General features: G+C 35.7%; 1 protein-coding gene across 3 annotated transcripts in view; it reads right to left on the reverse strand.

Moving 5' to 3' along the window:
- The window catches only part of LOC133524981 (AF4/FMR2 family member 3), a 320,144-nt gene that overhangs the window by 136,358 nt on the left and 161,550 nt on the right, over positions 1-22,236 (reverse strand). For all 3 annotated transcript variants that reach the window (XM_061861155.1, XM_061861154.1, XM_061861153.1), the window contains exon 3: positions 11,360-11,540. In XM_061861155.1, coding sequence (XP_061717139.1) covers positions 11,360-11,540 — 181 coding nt within the window. The remainder of the gene's footprint in view (positions 1-11,359; positions 11,541-22,236) is intronic.

A 22,236-nucleotide genomic window follows, 5' to 3' on the forward strand; every position in this document is an offset into this window, starting at 1 on the left:
TGGCGGGTGGGGCAAGATAGTCACGTTTTTTGAGCTGAAATAGTCAAGTGTTCTAGCAGAAGTGTGAGGGGCAGCGTTGTCATGGTGCCAGAGCAGGTGCTGAGTTCCCGATTTCGGCCGCTTGTCACACCAAGCTGACAGTACTCTGGGGGCACAAACTGTCACATACCATTCAGAGTTGACTGTCCTTTGATCTTCTAGCACTATCGTAGCAATATGTCCCGTCTTGCAGAAAAATGAGGCAATCATTTGTTTTTGTGTACTTCGGGTTCGGCGACATTTTGTTGGCGTCGGCTCATCTTCAAAACACCATACTGTGGACTGCCGCTTTGTTTCGGGGTCGTAGTTATATAGCCATGTTTCGTCACCTGTAAGTATATCATATACATTTTTTTTCTCGCCAGCGTCGAATTTATCTATCATAAATTTGCACCAATCTACGCGGCGGTCTTTTTGCAAATCGGTGAGTTTGTGCGGCACCCATCTTGAACAACGCTTATGAAGGGCCAGATGATAATGAATTATAGTTTGCAATGCTGCTGATCCAATACCCAGCTCACGCTCGAGCTCTGCATATGTAATTCGTCGGTTCGCACGAACATTTTTTTCCACAGCCTGTACGTTTTCTTGAGTGACTGCGGTTGGCGGCCGTCCGGTCTTCGCCTCATCTTCAAAGGTCTCTCGTCCCCTTTTAAATTCAGCAAACCAATTAAAAACAGTTGCACGTGAACAAGCAGACTCGCCAAAAGTTGAAACTAAAAGTTCAAAACACTCTTGAGGTTTTAAACCTTTTTTAAAATCATAATAAATCATAACACGAAAATCACGTCGAGTGAGCTCCATTGTTGCGAAAATTTCCCTCCAAAATTACCCAGAAAAAAAATAATTAAAAAAGGAATCCTAACATTTTCCGAGTGTTCCATATTTGAATTTATTAGCAAATAACCTACCTTTACAATGGTGTATAACTGGCCAGTATCGATCAAATGACCATAGAGTATCTAACTTCTTTTGGCATGACCCTCGTAATTTTTTAATTTACTAACTGTTCATTTGGATTGGATTAATCCGTGCAGCAATAATAAATCGAGAAATCTTTCTCTTCTTCATACTATTTATGTTTATGTTTCTTTTGCATCGCTGTTTGCAGTGAGAATTTTTAAGTTGTCTGAATGGTAGGAAGAATATTTAGGTAATATTCGAACATTTAATAAAAATCTCACTATAAGTGGTTGACAAAAAAAAAAAAAACATTTTACCAGGACCATAAGGTTTTATCCTCTCTCCTATTTTTTTGATAATTAATGCTATAACAGTAATCAATCACAAATGCGTGTAAGATTTTTTTAATTAAAAATAAGCGTAGACCAATACGCGTTGTTTATACAAAAAACCAACCAAGTGCGAGTCGGACTCGCACAGGAAGGGTTCCGTACCATTATCTATAAAAACGGTCACCCATCCAAGTACTGACCCCGCCCGACGTTACTTAACTTCGGTGATTGGATGAGAACCTCGAGATTGGAAAGACACATTTATTTTATTCTGTTTTTCTGTAGAAATTTCAACTGGCTAACTATCACGGTTCATGAGATACAGCCTGTTGGCAGACGGACGGACGGACGGACGGACAGCGGAGTCTCAGTAATAGGGTCCCGTTTGACCCTTTGGGTACGGAACCCTAAAAAGCATCCATTAACAAATCCGGATTTTTATATAATTCTTAAGTAGTTTTGTCATGTGAATATGAAAGTATTTATACAGGTCATTCGGTTTATTCAATGCCCAAGGGTCAGGCCATTTGTTACATGTAATGTTTACATTTAGAAACATCTATTGAATTCATTGGTCTATTTATTATTAATTGGCAACTGTGGAGCCGTGACTCACTTTATGTATGCATATTAGCCAAACATGTCTCATAAGTTAATTTAAGTAGTGTTTGAGAAAATGCCGCCAGCATCCTTGGTACAATGCCTCAAGGGCCTATTTTAGATATAAGCTAGTTATAGTAATCATGTGTATATATCCATTATGTATATTGTTATTGTAAATAAAGTAGTGTTTAATATTATAATGAATTAATTTTAACCTCGCAAGGCTCACATCAAACTTAATAAGTTCCTGCCTATAGTAGGAACTTATTAAGTTTGATGAAATTTAAATAATTTGTAATTGGAACAGAAATGCAATTTTTTTTGTTTCGTTCAATTTTGAAACAAAATAAATCTTTTCCTACATTATAACTTAAAATTTCACTGGCATATTTTAGAGTATTGTCTTGTATGGGACCTTAGGAGGTTAACGCGTTTAGAAGTATTTTTTTTTAAATTAACTTAAGCCTTCTCAATAAATGTACCAACAACAATTATACATTTTACATACATGTAAAACTACAAATGATTTTTAAAGGAAAATAGAACCAGGTAACAACAGGCGGTCTTATCGCTAAAAAGCGATCTCTTCCAGACAACCTTTAGGTAGCAGGAAATTTCGAACTCATACAAAAGTCAACAGGTAGTGCAAGGAGCTAAATATGGAGACTATTAAATACAAACACACATACTACTTATATAAGTATTAAAACAATACCTAATATACTAATACATATACAATATAATATAATACAATATTATATATATATAATATATATATATATATATATATATATATATATATATTTATACTTACACATATACAATATATAAATGGCAACTTAAGGTAGAGATAGAAAGTATAGTTTCAGCTGATTTAATGTATAATTGTTGGTGCAATAAAGAATATTTACTTACTTACTTACTTACTTAAATGTACAGAATATTATATACAGTGTAAACACAAAATTTAATATTCTCAATTGTTCCCACGACGTAGGCTTGGCCTAGGTTGGGGACCACTGTCAATTGTCATTTTTGCCTGTTTTTTTTTTCAGTTTATTTAAGCTAGTACGCTACAAAATAATATAAAATCTCTTTTATTATTTCGGTAGATATTAGTTTCAAATGTATAGAACTCATCGTTCGTCAGACACATCAGGTCTTATTATGACTTTTGACGACATATTCTTCGGGCTTGCGTCCAAGAGCGCGGTATTACTATTGCGATCAGTATTTTAACTGCGATTTAGTATAAAAGCACAGTTCCTTTTATCCATTTCGACTATAGAAACGACATTTAACCTTTCATGTGTGTGACGGCGGGCAAAAATCATGGGTTCAAACCTCGGTTGTGCTGTAGAGCGGAAATAATCGTTCTCGGAAAAACGTAACAAAAAATTCGGTTAGGATCCTTATTATTATACAATTGAATAACGCCATGATTAGTTAATTTGGTAGCTGATGAGAATAAGTCATACAGAAGCTAAGTCATAGCAACGTCCACTTTTTACCTGATAAATAAATAATACTATAGGACCCACAGTACGAATATGGATGTTGCTAACTATGCTTCTATGAGATACAAATATTTAATTTTTGTACCACTTAAATATAATACTGCTTCAGAATGGGTACTGCGACAGGCCTACATGTGTGATCCACGAAGTGGGTCGCGCGCAGCCGCTTGCGATAAGCCGATTGCTTTTCTGTTATAATAGCGCTTGCGTTCTTTACTGTTCAATTTGATTCAGTTTTTCTGTGACATGGAAATGGCGGCACTGTTTATGTTAGTACGTAGTAAAGTTACGCTACTTTCGTTATGTACGTATAAATAATAAATGCTAAATAAACAACCGCCTTAGGTATGTAGCCATAACTTTTATCGCCTGGTTATATTTTATGGCGGTGTTTGGAAGTATTTTGTCAGTTGTCACTAAAGAAGCTACTTAGAACAAGATGCGTCAAAAGCCTCAAAACTATCTACTATGCTCAAATATGTACATTATGTACTTAACAAATAGACATTTGTCCTTAGCCATACCTTGAAATCCCACGTAGGGTATCTTCTCAGGAATTCATCTCAGGTTAATATTATTTTAAAATTTTCAAACAAAAGTTATTTCGAATAATCGACAGCAAAAAGAAACATACTGTATGAATGCAATGATGGCATTTGACAAAAGTCAGAATATTACTAGTCTCATAAATAAAAAAGATAATCAAAAGGTCGAAGAAGGTTTCATACTATTATAATGAGGATGTATTACCACAGGAGTCAAACACAGGAACACATATAGACTGCTCCAAAGTAAAACATCGTAATTTGTTAATTTCTTCGTAACCGCTACACCGGTTGTTATGATACTTTGTATACTGGTTCTAAATACCCTAATGCATATGTACTTTTCGGCTTTGTCCAATGGACACACTGCATTTCTGTATAAATATGGTATAATATAACAATTAGACTGTGACAGACACTTTTGAAAGCTATGTGTAAAGATACATCTATCTTTGGAAAATAATTTCAGGGAGGCACGTAATTTTGGAGCGTTGTTTTATCCGCTACGATGCAGAGATTAATGTAGTAAATAAGCATTTATAGGAAACAAACAAAACTCAAAAGCTTCGTAGCGCTATTTTGAAACCATTCCATTAATTGGACAGTAAACTCCTGCCTGCTGTATATTGCTAACCTAATAAACAAACGCGCCAATTCTAAACATCTATATTCCCAATAGTTTCAACGGCGCATACGTCATTATCGACCTACTCAGTTAACGAGTATATCATTTGGCAATCGTCGGAAGCGACGAAACGTAAGCGTAATTACGCTATCCGAGTAAACAAACCGCGGCCTCGAACTCTCTTGACATTGCGATAGGGCCCAGAATAGCTTGACACCGGACGACTCATAAAGAGTGGGTGATACCGTGTTATCAGGGACCTTGTTACGATGGACACCGCCCCAGCATCTGTTATGACAACACGTTCTAGACCTGTTTTTTTTTTGTTGCTGTGATACAATAATACCGTTTTGTGGTATTTCAACGTTGAGTATTCACTAATTATGTATAGAAGTGTTTACTACTATACAACTTCAGAAGTAGGGCATATTGTTAACCAAGCGGATCGACTAAATTTTGATGTCCCACAAACGACTTAAACCGGTTAAATAGTCAAATACAAATACGTTTAATATTCAAATGCAAATTCAAAATATTCATGTAGCAGGTGTTTTGCCTTATTACAATGCAATAATGTACAAAACAGTAAACATAAAGGCATTTTGATCGTGTAGGTATATCATACGATAGCATTACACAATAAGAATCACAATTTCCTTCCGCGCACAATTTCCGGTTGTATCGGTCCAATTCGAACAATGCTTATAACCTGCCACAGCGATACGATTACGATACCGATCTGTCAGAGTCAAAAGTGTGGTTTTTGGTTGAAGAAATGTCACTCTGACGGATCGGTATTGTATCGGTGTGACATATTATAAGCATTGTTCGAATTGGGCCGTTATTATCGAGAATTGCTCGAAAGATTACAGTATGAAATCCTTAAAAAAAGGTGTGTACAGATTTAAATGCACATGTTACAACTTTAGGCGTTGCAACTGTTGCAAGCATCCATAGGCTGCGATGACTGCTTACCTTCAGGCGGTTCCTATATGGTATGCAAAAAGTTAGACGCTTAACTTCATGACGTCCCTACCAATATCTTAAATCGGTATTGGCGTTTATTTATTTTATTTCATTCAGGATGCTTACTGCCTAAAATACATAGGTTAATAGACTTATCTACTAACCTAATCTATCATATAACCTAATGTTATATTAAGTAATCTAAAAACTATTGTATGTATTAATTGAATAATATAACGCGTTATCTATTTACCATTGTTCACGAATGTTTCGAAACCAGTTGCCCGGTTCACGGTCGCGAGATCACTGAATATTTTACACATTATATGTGTAGGTAACACATTATTTTATATTACTTATGTTATGTAGTTAATTACGTGTTAAAGTTTCAACGGTGGCAGTTTTAATCGTTCAATTTACTCATTCATTTACTCGATGGCATAGTGAAAAAAGTAAGCATAGAGTGCTCACTCCATACATCAGTTTTCTTCGCTTAATATTTTCGTACATCTAGCGTCAAGTAGCGGATTTATCAGTACTGCTACTTGACAATAGATGTCGCGACGAACGAAAAGACTAATGTTCAACAATTTCCGGCTAATATTAGAACCGGGTTAACCGGAACTCTATTTTCAACTCCTTCTGCATGTAATAACATTAGTTGTAAATTGTTGAGCAATACACTTTTCGTCAGTCGCGACACTCGTGACATCTAGTGTCAAGTAGCAATACCTACTGATAAAACCGCTACTTGACGCTAGATGTACTATGAAAATATTAAGCGGTTTGGTAAGAAAACTGATGTATGGAGTGAGCACTCTATGCTTACTTGTTTCTCTATGTCTATGGGTGACTGAAAGAGATTAAATCAGGGGGTAATCAAGTGACAACGTTCATAGAAAATAAAATAGAAACTAAAATAATGTATTGTTTTGATCAAGTGACTTTTCGTTCACATCTCTCATCCCGACAAATTTTTACTTTTCGTTTGAAGCTTGTTTATAAACGAATGGCATTTTGGCTATTGTTCGTCTTGTCTTGATGTTTATTGAACGTTATTGCATTATGTTCTGTTTACTAAACAGTTATGTACTAATAGTTACACTACTACTTATCTTTTTCAACTATTTTATTTATAGCTAACATCCTTACACTAAGTAAGTGATTGGACTTACAACCGCCAATATTTTATTCATGTGGTTTTCCTCAGCTCGCATAAACGAGTTCGCTCAATTCATTACTTATATTTTTAGTTGACCAATATGAATCAACATCTCAGACCAAATATAAATCATATTTGCGACAGTACAGACGCCTTTTCGTTTTAAAAGAAGAAGGTAGTATAATCACATGGTTTTCGTTCATTTGCAGTGTTTCTCGGATAGAGGTTGTACAGCAAGCATAAGTAGTTCACTTTTACTGCACCTAGACACGCTACAATTTTACGGTAAGTCTGGAGAGTTATTACAATCCCTTAGCGAGTGAAAACGGAGTCGAACTCTTTTACAAACCACTATTATGTTCCCTTTTCGATAACGTAAAAAAGTAGCCTTAGGTAAAATCCGTCTCACGGAAAAGAGTAACCCCAGGCAAAATATATTTCAAGAGTGAGGCTTAAAAGCAGTTATATAGCACCAGGAAAAAAGAATCTGAATTAAGCCTTTCATAGAAATGAAATTCTCAAAAATAACAGAAATAACTACTTTTCTCCGTGAACACACCTCAATCTTTACAGATCTCGTAGTAAGGGTTAGACTGGCTTGTCTATGCGTTCGGCTCGCATACACTTGTTAACAAAAACCTGACTTCCAGTTGCTCAGTGATAATTACAACGAGCTCGTGTGAGGTTTTGATGCATTGCATAAGATCCTGCTCAGATGGCGCGTGTGCACACGCGCATAAAACTCATCTGTACAGGGTCTAATATCTTCACGCTATTGAAAAGCGAAATGTGTGATGTGGAATTTATTAGAAGGTGCTTTGCCATACAAGTATCGAATTGGTGAGAGTACAATATTACATTTGTTCTATTAAATTCCCCATGTTCAGGTCTAATGTTCAACTCTTTCCACAAACGTATTAGTTTAAGCTTGATAATATTAGTTTAAGATTGATACTAATATAAACTTCTGCAGCTTTCAAAACTGAATTCCAGTTAACAATTAGTATCATATTAACATGATTATTTGCTTATAATATTTCTGCTTAACCGTTATGGGCTGAGCAAGAGTCTAATTTGGTTCTAACCCAAACATCAGCGAAACATGCAATGCTAACAGGTTAGGTTTATTACGTCTATTTTTGGAGTCATACTGACGTCAACATAACATCAACATGGAAATTACGCTATGAACGATATGACAGAATCGATAACGGACTTTTCCTTGAGATCTTATAAAGGTGTTTCCTAGTTCAGATGGCCTGCCGCGAACATTTTAGTTGGCAAATTGCAGACATCTTTCTCTGTCGCTCTAATTACGTCTTAGTTGGAGTAAAAGAGAAAGATGCCCGCAATTGACGAGGTTTGGTTTTAGCGGTAGGACTTCAGTACAGGTATCACAAACAAGTTCTACATATTTTGTTGTTACAGGTAACACAAACAAATTCAACATAAATGTTCCTATTCGACATGCATTTCAACATTTAAAGTAACGAGATTAATTATGGCATTAATTCTCAAAACATGTGGAATTGCCTCTGATTCATATCACAATGTTTATACCGTCGCATGAGTGCATCGCATGTTCGTTGTTACTTAAAAACAAAAGAATGCACCATGCGCGTAGGCATGCTGCCTTTACATTTCTGTGCCATATCATTGAGATTAATAGTTGCATCTATTGAATAGAACGATTTATAACACGTACTTCGAATATACTTTCAACGTTTAATCTTAACCTTTCAACGTGACGCTTTCGCTCGCATACATATATTTCGCATGCATGGGACAAGTTTTAACCTATCGGACTACAATTTGTGCGCTTAAATAAATCTTTCTGGGTGTGTCTGTGATGTATTTCTGAGTCTGAGTTATCAGACCGTTTATATTGAAACTGATCTTTTAACGTTTATTAAGTGAATTAACATATATAAAAATACATGCATTAATCCATTGCCTAATGCAAAAAAGTACTTTTAAAATTTCTAAAATGTCTATAATATTCAATAATTTATCTTTTATGTGACGCAATATTGTCAAAAACAATCAGTTTAACGCTCTTCGTAGATTTAAAGATAACGAATACTAGAAAACTGTATTTTACTTTCCACGTATTTCATAATTTCTTTGTCATATGACGCTGAAAATGCGAATGAATACATTCAAACAGGAAACATGTGCAAGGAGTCAATTACTTTTGACCCATTTAAAGTATACTTTTCGTATAAGCATTGTACCAAGTATAAATATAAACGATACAAACGAGACAAAGGTTTTTTTAGCGCTGTACATATAATAAGTGTTCAAAAGATTTGGACCGGTCACAGTCACGTACTTTTGTACTATATTCTCGCGATCAAAACAGGTGTGAAATGAATTTTCCATTTGTTATTACGTTAACATTTATATGCGTCTGAATACATACTCTGTTATGAATTATGACAAATTGCGTGTTCTAGTGTTCTTGAAAATAAACTCTCGTGGTGCTGTTGTACAGTTTAGACGACCATTTCGTATTTTAGTTTTACTAAACCATTGTTCGAGGGTTATGCCTCGAACAACAGAATGATATACGTAATTTGTAATAAGAATTTTCAATTAATCTGAGCTTTCATAGTATCAGGCGACAAGCGGATAAACCTGCAAGAATAGTCATTAATCACACCCACGCATCTTTAGACATTGTATAAAACTTGAACAGATAATTGTATTTATTTGCTGCCATATGTGGCATCACTGGCATCTCACAGCTTTGCAGTTTGCACATGCAGACTAAATAGATAATTTCTTAGCGCGCGAAAAGATAATATGTATGTAGAGATCGTTCAAACCGGCACTTATGATATTGACGCACAAACAAAATATATAACCAATAAAAAAATATAAATTATTCTATTATGGTTTCATAGCAAGGATTGTCACATTGCTAAAGCCACGGTCACAAGATTATTTAGTATGAGTTAAGATTACGCGTCCTTCCTATGCGCAACATAAATGGAGTTTAAATTCAAATTTTCTTGTTGGACTCTTATGTATACTTCTTAACAGCAATATGACAAAAGCTTTAGTAAAATATAGCCAGATCGTTAACATTTATAATGTCTACAAAGACGCCCGTTTTCCGGGACATTTTTGACCCGTTTCAGTTGTTAACGAGAACTACATTAGTAGTAGGTAACTAGAGTCGCTCTGGTCTGATTTCCCGGCCGTAATCCCACGTCGACGGGTAATAATCTGATTGCACCCCGGCCTTGGCGTCAGCTGTCCGATGTGTCGATAGCTCTGCCAATTCTAACGAATTGCAGTTTTAATTGAACATGACTGGTCCGGGTGAACTTGTTCAGAAACTAGGACATTGTAGCATAAACGGATAGTTTCCAATGATATAATAACTATAGATATGGAATATGGCATTATTTATTGTTAACTGGCATTAACAATACTTTAACTTTTCAATTATGTTACGACTAATGCTTTTGGCGCTTGCAAAACAGTGTTTCAAGAAGGCGCACCTTCAGTTTCGTTCTTGGTGTTTTTTTTAATAATTAATGTTTTCTTAAAGCATGGTAATGCCATAACATGGAAACCTACATTTAGCGAACGGAGACTATAAAATAAGTTTTTGGCAAAAAAAATGTCGGTACAAGCTTTTATCGCTGAATGTACTTTTCTTTCCACAGGCAACTAATTAATACTCATCGATACAATTCTAAAAATCCCAAACACAATTAGGTTGCGTTGTTTTATCACAAAGTTCCTATGACCACCTCTCGTCTCCATCATCAGACCAGCTTGATGGTACTATAATATTACATTGTCAATCCACTTACATATGTATGCAAATTTTCAGCTTCATCTGAAACCGGGAAGTGGGTCAAATTTAACTTGCAAGATTGACCCGTACAAACAAACATAATTACATATATTATAATAAAAGCTTGTAATAACAATGGTAAAGTTTATATCAGCTTTACACTAAAGTTCTTTATCTCATGTAATACGATATTAATTATTAAGTTCTTTAGCTACCGTATATCCCGTAATGAATGGAAATGAATACACGTGCCTCGCGACTACACGGGTCGACGCGTCAATACTGAAGAAAAGTAAACAACCGCCATAATAAGCAAGTTGTTTTGTAAAAATATTAAGTCTTATTCGTCATCATAATCAACCAACGTTTTATATGACTATTGGGTTAATATTATCGTTCATTATATGCGGGTTCATTAGATTAGGTACAAATAATATTTGGGTAGGCACAATTAAAGTATATCTTTGGCTTTGCCGTAGGCGTAAAGGGTCAGCCACCTTAAGCAATCTGCCCCCATTGGGAGTAAAATTATGATAAGACTAATTACACTGACCCTCAAGGGAGTCTACAATGCCTAGAAAGGTCTATCCAAAAATGTAATCGATGTGTAGCGAGCTTTTCGTTACTACTTGCAAATGCTTCATATATATGATAGGTATATAGAGTATAAAGACCTCTGGGTTACAGTTCTACAATCAATATTTTTAATATGTATCGAGATGACTAACGTGATCATCTCCATACAATATTTAAGATTCGTTTGGCAAGGTTGGCGATCGAGCGAATTCGCTTGAAGCATTTTTTTCGTATGCGATGGCGTAAGGAATCAGAGAACAACCATGTTATGTATACTAACCCTGGAGGGAGCCTGGAAGAGCGACGCGGTGGCGTCCGGCTCGGCGGCGTGCGCCTGCGACATCTGGTGCGCGCGCGCCTGCCGCTCGCGCTCCCGGTCGCGCTCGCGGTCGCGGCCAGGCCACGCGGGCGCGCCGGCGCCGCCCCCGCCGCGGTCCCGGTCTCGGTCCCACTTGTCGTACCTGGAATAAACATAGTCTGACGTTAGTCGAGGAAACAGACACACAAATCAAGTATATAGCAGCTGTTATACATGCTGCTGCTACGTAGCCACTACTGGACTTGGATCACTTCAGTGGAGTCCCAACTGGCCTTCATTCAGTCCAGATTTGAGTACTTACTGTACTTAGGTATTTTCGGGTACCTAAGTAGCAATATTTTATAGCAGATTATTCCTAGGTCGCAGAGGCAAAAGAGTTCGAATCTCTCTCATTATGCTGTACGAGTACTCTTAGCATTCTCTCCATGAGCTTTTCTATGAGCTTCTTTATGTTTAAAACGTGTTCAAATTTATTATTTTATAGTATAATAATATAATAAGAGAGAAGTTAGGTTTAGTACAGCTGAACGCCAAAGTAAAACGATATATTTTTCCAGGAAACTTCGTAAAAGAAAATTTCTCCGTAAATTATCTTGTATACAAGTCAAGTAAAGAAAACGTAAAGGAGCGTATCATGACAACCATAACATTTTACGTCTTTGAAAAGAAGTCACAAGTAATACAGATTAATTTCAAGTAGCCTGCCGTCAAACACGATAAAATGTATGTTTAAATTTAATAAAAGCGATACATAATGCAAGTTATCTATTGCATTACGGTTGGTTAAACAACAAAACAACGGCCGGTGCCGCGCGGCATTCACAAAGCGATCGTTCGCTCGTTAGACACTTCCATTGGTTCATTTGTTCCTCGGATTACTGCCTCCGTATGCCATAAAGCGCAATGTACATTAACGGTGCAGTTAGTGCAGTGGGTGCAGCCGGTCTGTTATTACGGGCCGTTTAAAACGTCATAATAATGGAAAGTCTTTTATGAAAGGCAGGGTACTTAAATGGGTGTTACCAAGTATTAACTATCGGTTCTCTTTTCTTAACTTCTTTATCGCTGCGCTGCAGATAACGAAGCAACTTTGCCGTTATAATATAGATCTGGTAGTAGTAATTCCTGGTGAATATTGGTTTTCAAACTAAACCAATTGGTATTATTGTACCTATGTATTCAGGAGTGATTCCGAATCACTTTCGAATGTCAGAGGGCTTACCGCGAACCACGTTCGACGTGTTGTCTCCCTGTCACACTTACGTACGAATTTATAAGCGCGACAGAGAGGTAACACGTCGAACGTGGTTCGCGGTAGGCCCTCTGGTTATCACGGAAATGGAAGAGTACATTTCGGGATTCACCGACATTCACAAGTGGTTCAGTAGTACCCATATAGTCATGCTTATGTTTCAAGAAACTTATGTATAAGTTTTAATATGAATACATTTTTGAATAGGTCATCCGTGTCTGCATAAGCTGACCGAGGGCCGAGTATATATGTCGACGGCCGATTGCAAAATCAAGCAGATCATGAAATTCCTAAGCATAATGTCAATCGTAATAATCATCGTTTCGTTTCCTGAGTTGACGGAGCCCTATATCTGGACAGTTTCCCCTTCGGGCATCTGAAGCAACCTAAGCAACGACCCTATCCTACCTATCTATTGGTTTAATGTGACTATACCGTCAACATTTACGCAAGAACTTTACGATCGGCCGCCGACATATTTAAACATGTAATGTAACTACTGTATATTAAAAATTCCTTTGAGTCTAGTAAGATGCTGTTTGATGGGAATCATCCTCTAGCGAATTTTAGGTTTCAATGTACTTATATAGTAGCAATATAACTGTGTCTTAGCTGCATGATTCACCGTTTATTGCGCAACAACCTATAAAATATGTACCTACAGCTTGTTTTAATAAAATAACAATACCACTTTTCACTTTATCATGTTTATCAAAGCAGTAATATGCTTATCTGCATGAGCATCTGATTATATCCTCTCTAGACTAGATTACTCATTATCAGTGTCCAATTTTAACACGACAAGGGCAAACTATCGGTATATAAATAAAGTTTCCTCTATTTTTACATATGTAATTAGAAAGGGATATAATAGTACATTGTGCAACGAGGGGGTAAGTGAAGATTTGGAAGCGAGGGTGGTAATTCTTACCTTCGGAGTTACACACAATGTTTTTCATCACACTTGCGAAGAAAAAACTAACTTTTAAGCGAAATAATTCCTAAATACGGTGACATTTCAAACATTCGTCCGCCATATTGTCATTCTTTGACAGGTTAGGCATCGAAGGCACAGACCTATTCGGCATTCAGCCACGATTGAAAATTATGTAAAAATATTTTAAACTGCTATTAAATTAATCAAATTAAATATTTTTAAACATAAACAAACATATTAAATTATTAACGGCAGTATTTTTAAAGTAAAACTCATTTACACTACGTGGTTTCTATGAATTCGTGACATAATTTAAAAAAAAAGGTATAACTCCCTACGGAGTTATAGCTTTTTTTTCACAATCCATAACTCCCGTGGGAACTATATAGGCCTTTGTCCTTCAGTACACCTACTTGAAATAAGATCTTTTTCGAGCAAGTGTGATGAAAAAATTGTAACACCATCCACTCAAACTACACATTGCATTTCAATGACAAATTGCATTTCACAGATTTCTTATCAAAGTAGATTTTTTCCAGGACAAGCTTGGTTTTGGAGCAGCACACATTATCATCTTCCTCGCGTTGTCCCGGCTTTTTGCCACGGCTCATGCCTGCCTAGAGCCTGGGGACCGCTTGGCAACTAATCCCAAGAATTGAAGTAGACACTAATTTTTATGAAACCTTCCAACCCAGAGATTATATTAGGATTAGTCCGGTTTCCTCACGATGTTTTCCTTCATCAAAAAGCGAGCAGCGTTTGGGATCAGGTATCATTGAAATTTAACAATCAACTTTAGGTACATTTATTTTCTACACTTATATTGTATACAAGTCTTACGGATATCTTCTAAGTACGGCCTAGTTTTGCATAATCAGTACGCACATACAACCTCACTTATTAATTCTACATTCATACAAAATGAATAACAATCTGCGGCAATAAATCTCAAAACCACTTAACTAAGAACAATGAAACATATAATCCGAATAAAAACATACGGCACGATTCGAACTTTAAGAAACGTTAAAGATTGGGTCTCTAGCTAGCTATATAATATATCAAAATATAATAGATCAAAAGTGACGTACCTATATTTAACGTATCTTAAAGTTCGAATCGGCAATACAACTTAAAAAATCCGAACGATCATAATGCATAAGTAGAAGTTACCAGAGCGTATACAGTCTTGTGTCTCCGCGATAGGTTAGCACTTATATCATTTCGATGGCATATCGAGACTCGTTCCGGAACGCCAAGGACGATAGTAAGGCGCAAACAAGTCGGTCAATAGGTGTAACTACTTCACATACATAATGTGCATTAATATAACCGATTACTTACTAAAACTCGTCACTTGATTAATAGTGTCAATGGAAAGAGTACTTTATTATATGTGCTATAAAGTTCCCTTTATAATAAACGCCATGGAGATGCGGAGAGAAGTTGATGTGATGCTAACTGCGACTGGTTTATTTCATGCGAAGACTGCACGAAGTTTCACCGAGATAGGTGCGAATGTTCTCAAACTAAGTTATACGTTGGAAATGAGGCTTGGAAGTAATAGCTAGTTGGATTTATTTAATGAACATGGTGTATGTCTGAGAGTACCTAATTCAAATACATTGTATTGGTATTGTGTTCAACGTGCACGTATAACAAGCATTTATATGAGCGCCTATTGTATTTAATACGTCCATTTATTTTACGTAAACCTTTGTGAACGTTAGAGGTAATTTGTGATGCAGTATCAAAATATCTGGTTATTTTTATCATAACAGTGTTAAAAATAATTTCGATCAGGTTTCGTTCACAAAAAAAAATACCAATTTAGTTTCTAAATTGTCAGTTTTTTCACCTGCGAATAGTTCACATGTCTTCAACCATCGTCTGGCAGAATAATGAACCAGCCGTTGTCTTAACGAGCGCGATAATTACAAAAAAAACATGGTTTACTGACATCGGCTACACTTTCACTGCCGCAAGACGTCGGATTTATGATTATTAATTACTACTCAGTCGTAATATGCACTAAGTCGTAAATAACTCGGGAACGCCTTTTAACTATGTTACGAGCATATGAGCTGGAACGGAGTTTGGGGAAAACTTTATAAACTTCCACGAATTTCATTAAGACATCCTTAAAACTGTTATACGGTCGGCTTGTGTTGTTTTATAACTTTCGCTATTCAGAATAGTCCCCCCAGACTTATATTCTCCTACCATCTCGCAATGGTCGCGATATAGTTATGGCCAACAGGTTAAGGCCCGGTTAGTTCGCGTTCTTCTCTCATTCTGAGCATAAGCGTGAGCGAAATGGATAAGCGGGAGCGCGGATATAATATTTTTTGTACGTTTAAATAAATAAAAAAGTAATCGATAAGTTCCTCTAAACATGATATTGCCGATTTTTAGAAGCAAATTTCATATTTTTAGCTTTTGTGCAAAATTTATTAAAAAAAAATAAAGTGCATTTTAGACCTACGATCGTGATTTTTTTTCTATCGAGCGAAAGTCAGGAACACCGGATTCGAATCGATTAAATCCCTCGATAAAAGCCTCAAGATTGCTAATTAAATTTATAGCAGCAGTATTGGTGATTCAAAAAAGTTCAACGACTTTTAAAAACTCCGCTTTTTGAACCAACTGCACTTTAAGGACCATAACTGTCTAATATTCATAATATAATCGTTTTATTAGACGCTATTTGATAGTTCTAATTAGATAATAAATAGTTATTTGTTTTACAAGAAGGCAAAGTGGTTGTTAAAGTCAGAGTAAGCGAAAGATTCCAAAATTGAACCACGAGCGTAGCGAATGGTTCGAAAAGTGGAATCTTGAGCGTTGCGAGGGTTAAACAAATTTTGCCACCGAGTGAAACACATAATGTTTCACCACACCAACGCAAGGAAAATACTAACGGTAAAAAATCAAACAAAATCAAACCAAATCGATTCAAAACGAATTTTATTAAATATTTATCATTCAAAACTATCATTTAAAAGTCAATTCTACAAGCCAACATAAGGAAACAACTCAGAATCCGTATTTGATTAAGTACTTTGCCACGCATGTCGATAAAATGCATCTTTCTCATCAGTTTTTAAACAATCAAGAGAAAAAGAATACCGGTGTGAGAGAGAGAGAGAGAGAGAGAGAGAGAGAGAGAGAGAGAAAATACTGCTGTGGTGAATTACTTTATTATATGCCTACGGGCATAGACCCGCAATGGCCTTTTTAGTTTTTTTTTTTAGTCTTTGTCTATAGAAAAGAAATTTTTGGTTTCAGATTGCAAAATACGTGTTGTTCGTAAATACAACATAATATATTCGTACGTGTTTACTAACTAGATTTTATTTATTTATTGAAGCATATGTAATGTAACGCCAGCATTATGGCGCGGTACGGCACAATGATGTCATCATAGTTTATAAGTTGAACATCTGTAACTCATAGCAGGACGCGATAAAATACATGTTGCGTATTGTTGCTTGTTCTACTGACCTACATTAAGGACCCTCTTCGACTTGTTTTAATGGCATTTAGTGACATGGCGATCACAAAAACACGTTTGTTATAGATGGCAATGTCACAGGGAAACAGTGAAATATTACTGGCGCGGGACAAAATAATTTGAAAACGCTAAATTACCTTTTTATATGCATTTTACGTCATATCAGAATATAATAATTATTATTTTATATAATTTTAATATATTGTTTTATTTTATGACTTTTAAATCGTATTGATTATTTATTTTGTGTCAATTATTGTTTCATTTTATTTTATTTTCATGAGTGATTTTATTGATATAAAATGAATTTTATTGCAGGCAATTGACATAGACTTACTTATTAACACCTCTAACAGGTAAAAATAAAAAAATAAGAATAAATGAATATGAATTTAATAGGACATTAATACTCTGATACACCATCAAAAATTTCGTCATCTCTGCCAAATAGATACAGGAAGTGAAAACATTCGACACGGTGCATTACTTGAGTTTACAACGTAATTGACTTTTGCTAACTATTCATTTTGATTATAACTTTCACTGTGTACATAACACCCGAATTTATTTGCTAAACTCCGTGTTGCTTAAACTGGGTATTCTTTCTTCTTTGAAATTCTTACTTTTATAGTTAAATTTATAGTTTAATTATTTACTAATACATATAATTACAGTAAACCAAACATACAAATTTCAAAAATTTCTGAATAAATCTATAAGATATAGTACGTTATAAAATAAATAAATAAATATTATAGGACATTATTACACAAATTTAGTAAGTCTCACAGTAAGCTCAATAAGCCTTGTGTTGTGGATACTTGGACAACGATATTTATTTAGTCTTTATTGCACAATACATGAAGGTACAAATGGCGGACTTAATGCCTTAAGGCATATATATATAGCCTATATTAGACTAAACAAGTACAAACGGTAACATATATGCCAAATCGTTTAATAAGTTTTATAACTAACACTAATTATTAATTTACAACCCATCCGAAATTCGTTTGACAATGACGTGTTAAAAAAAGACTGAATAAAATTACATCAAAGATGGATTGAATAGCAGTCGGCTCCTATACCAGGACAAGAATGAATGCTAGACCACCCGACCACCCAGAAAGCTTTATATTGCTCGGTAGACTTTATCCAATACTAGACTCACATTGTTAAATTTGGAAGATAAATGTTTTCAGATAATAGGTACATCATTAGATACAAATACAGAGAAGTGCTTTCCTGGTACGAACTATACAACTGGTTCCATATAACTGAGTTTCTCACGATCCCGCAGGGTCTCACGATTATTTTCCGGGATTTCAAGCTAACATGGTCATTTACATTAAAACTAATATTCAAAACACCCCGAGACTGGCATGTCTGCAACGGTGCTGAAATATTTGGAAATCACAAACAAATATGCAAAGTAAAAACCCTGTTTTTAAAAGTACCTAGTAAGTTGTAATTTTCCGGATTTTTTTATATAAAGGATAAGTTTTATTTTATTTTTCTACTGCAGCACTTTTATTTGTCAATGAATGACAGTGGTTTCTAAATAAACGTCACTGGAAAGCGCGGCGCGTGCGGCGCGGTGGTATTTGTCTTTAGGATCATAATACAATTGCTTAGCAGTTATCTTATGAATATTCATACTATATAATAATACAACTGAGGAGTGTTTTTTCAAAAAGAGCTTATTTCCACTGTAAACTTTTTTCGGGAAATCGAGGAAAACATAAATGCACAGTTTCCATCTCGTAATTATTATTTAATTTTCGATATTGTACTAACGTAAGTATAACGTAACGTAATAAATATTTAAATTACTATACAATTTCAGAACTAAGCCTTTTTGGCGCGAACTTTAGGAATCAAGCCGTTTTGTTGTGGTCTTGTGAGATATAAACTTTTATGATTTGAAAATGTCAAAGATAAACCTTTTAAAAATAGATAATTTTTATTCAGAAATTAAAATTAACTACTCAAAATAATGTTATGGTGGTGTTTAAGTTCGGGTATGATAAAATTATTATATATGAAGTAGGATGCAATACAAAGTTCAGCAGCTGTGCAATTTTTGATGATATATGTGGTTAAAATCAACTTTAATATTAAATAAACATGTTTACAACTTATTGTTACGTAGGTACTGAGTCAGAAAATAATCGTGCAATAACAATAACGGCCAAAGAACACTTAGGTATTAAAGAAGAAATAAGTCCTTTTGATCCGAACTTCGATATTTGAACAGTTTTTTTACAGAATAAGAAGATAATTTCTGTTAGAACTTCAATTTGATATTATAAGCAGAACTGCTTTGTTACTAGAAAAAAGTAAACTAAAAAAGTCCTTTTTTTAAAAGGCAAACTGTACAAACAAAATTGATTTATTCTTGTATAGGTACTTACTACTTTATTTATCATTTTAAGTGTTTGCTGCTGTCTTAGAAAAGTTGCTGCTGTCGAAGTTACAAAACGAGACAAAGCGAACCCTTATTACGCACCCGTTATAAAAAATAATCATAATCAATTTATTAATAATAATAATTACAGGTCATAGTAATTACCTATATCTATAGGAAAATATAAAACATTTAATTAACATATAAGATTATGGCTGATAGCTGCACTAATACATGCAGAGTACGTTATATTACTTACATATTTGATTTTGTAAGATCACGGCTGTAGAACTATTATAATTACCCCATCGAAACTAGATTTAACAGTATGGACAAGTACCGTATAAACTTCACAACAAATATCACTTTCATCTGTTAATAAGATACATACGATTTGCCCGCAGACAGGTTACCTTGGCACAAGGCCGGAGTAATGATCAAAAAGCCGGTTTTTGGATAATTCTTAACTTGTTAAGTCGAAATGTAAATGTACGACATTATTCTCAATGCAAAGTTAGCATGTGTGTAAAACAATAATCATTTAGGCTTCATAACGAGCTGCTTGGTAGTAAGACGATAACGCTGTTTTCATGCGCATATATTACTTTTCAATTGAGGTAGAACTTTACTGTTTCAAGATTCTAAATTATAAGATTGCATGCATACTCGTAGAATTTTGCACAAACGGTGTATTAAATCATTCATTCATTTGCAGGAATTAAGGGCACAACGAGGATGCAGAGAGCTAGGCGTACATGGGCTACGGAGACTGCTTACCATCAGGCGGGCCGTATGCTTGTTTGCCACCGACGTTGTATAAAAAATAGGGCTTAATGTATTATTTGTGTAATCTACAAATCCGGTAAATCTGCCAGGTCGATTTGTGGCTCTTTTGAATCGATTATCTCGTATTCGTATATTTGGTACTTCAGCGAATTTAAATAAGTTTCGAACTAGCGAGGACATAAACAAAGTTCGCTTAAAAATCTCATGGAAAATGCCAGAAATCGGTACACAGAATGTATAACGAGCTACACTTTAGCACATTATTCAAAGTCAAGGATAAAGTATAACTCGCCTACCGGTATTGACACCTATTATACACAAATAAAGACTCCTTGTCGAGTCGCAGTACAGTATAAAATTTCGACCGTTTTAATATGAGTTATATAGCTGTAGCGTCAGGACGCCTTAGTGTAAACTCTGTAAACCAATGTGAAATCGGATTAGTTATGACATTTTCAAACTCCTTTAATTTCATTCCTGAGCTTCATTAAGTAACTTTCTCAAAGACACTGGTATTCTTGTTAACTCCGTTTCGGATACAATCAGTAACTTATTTTTTATCTTATAGGGCTAGGGCCCGACGTAGCGGATAAGCTGCAGGAAAGTCGCCTCCGATGGTATGGCCACATAAGCCGCAGACGTCGGAAATAGATGCCTCAACCTCACTGTCCAAGGCCCTAGATCACGCGGCCGCGGTAGGCCTAAGAAGCGCTGGCTGGACGTCGTGACAGCGGACATGGAAGAGAACAATCTGACACCTGAGGATGCCGAAGACCGGCAAAGTGGAGAAGATTAAGTAGGAAAGTGGACCCTGGCGCTAGACTGGGAAAACGCTAGGTTGAAGAAGAAGAAGAAGGCTAGGGCCCGAGCGTGTACACTTGCCTTATTATATGCCTGTTTATATTTTGATTAGTATTTTGTATGAGTTAATTTGCTACTAAACGCAAGTACTATCTCAGACGATCCCAGACGATTTCGAAATGGTATTGATATGTCAAAGTTTTCAATTGTCTGGTTGAGTTAAATATTACACCCGTGTTACAGCAATCCTATATGCATATAAGAACTTTTAAGAACATATTAAAATTTAATATGCCATTTAGTTTGCAATACCCCGAAGTAAATGGAGTTTATAAAAAACCACGGTGTTTGTGTCCTTATTTAACACAATAGGTATAAGTTTTTTTTTTATACTACGTCGGTGGCAAACAAGCATACGGCCTGCCTGATGGTAAGCAGTCTCCGTAGCCTATGTACACCTGCAACTCCAGAGGAGTTACATGCGCGTTGCCGACCCTAACCCCACCCCCCTCGTTGAGCTCTGGCAACCTTACTCACCGGCAGGAACACAACACTATGAGTAGGGTCTAGTGTTATTTGGCTGCGGTTTTCTGTAAGGTGGAGGTACTTCCCCAGTTGGGCTCTGCTCTAGATCTGGAATGACATCCGCTGCGCTGTGCCCTACCACACAAGGCGAGATGACATTCACATTGCCCATACCTCTCTTTTGGACGTAGTTTAAGGACATACCCGGGTCCAAAAAGTAATTATTGTCAGCGATAATAACTCACATATCTACTTTCTTTGTTCCTTCCAACACCATTATAATTGCAAATGCGATGTACTTTGCAAGTGAACCGTTTACATAACCGAACTCTTCGATGAATCTAGGAACTTTTTAATATAAACTAATGCACGTATCCATTCCTACTTAGGAATCAAATTAATGAAGTAACCACTTTGGAAACTTTCTGAGCACAATCCACCATTTATTAGCAAAACTACGGAATTTGGTACAGACACTACAGACTATTCGTTCAACGTATGGAAATAAGATCGAAAATGGTTGTGTGTGAATGTAACCCATCGAATTTTCGATTATGAATAAGAACAACGCTGAATTGGAAGATTTAATTAAAAGTTCTAGGGTCAACAAAGGTCT

The sequence above is a fragment of the Cydia pomonella genome, chromosome 14 (genome assembly GCF_033807575.1).
Source record: "Cydia pomonella isolate Wapato2018A chromosome 14, ilCydPomo1, whole genome shotgun sequence".
NCBI classification, from domain to species: domain Eukaryota; kingdom Metazoa; phylum Arthropoda; class Insecta; order Lepidoptera; family Tortricidae; genus Cydia; species Cydia pomonella.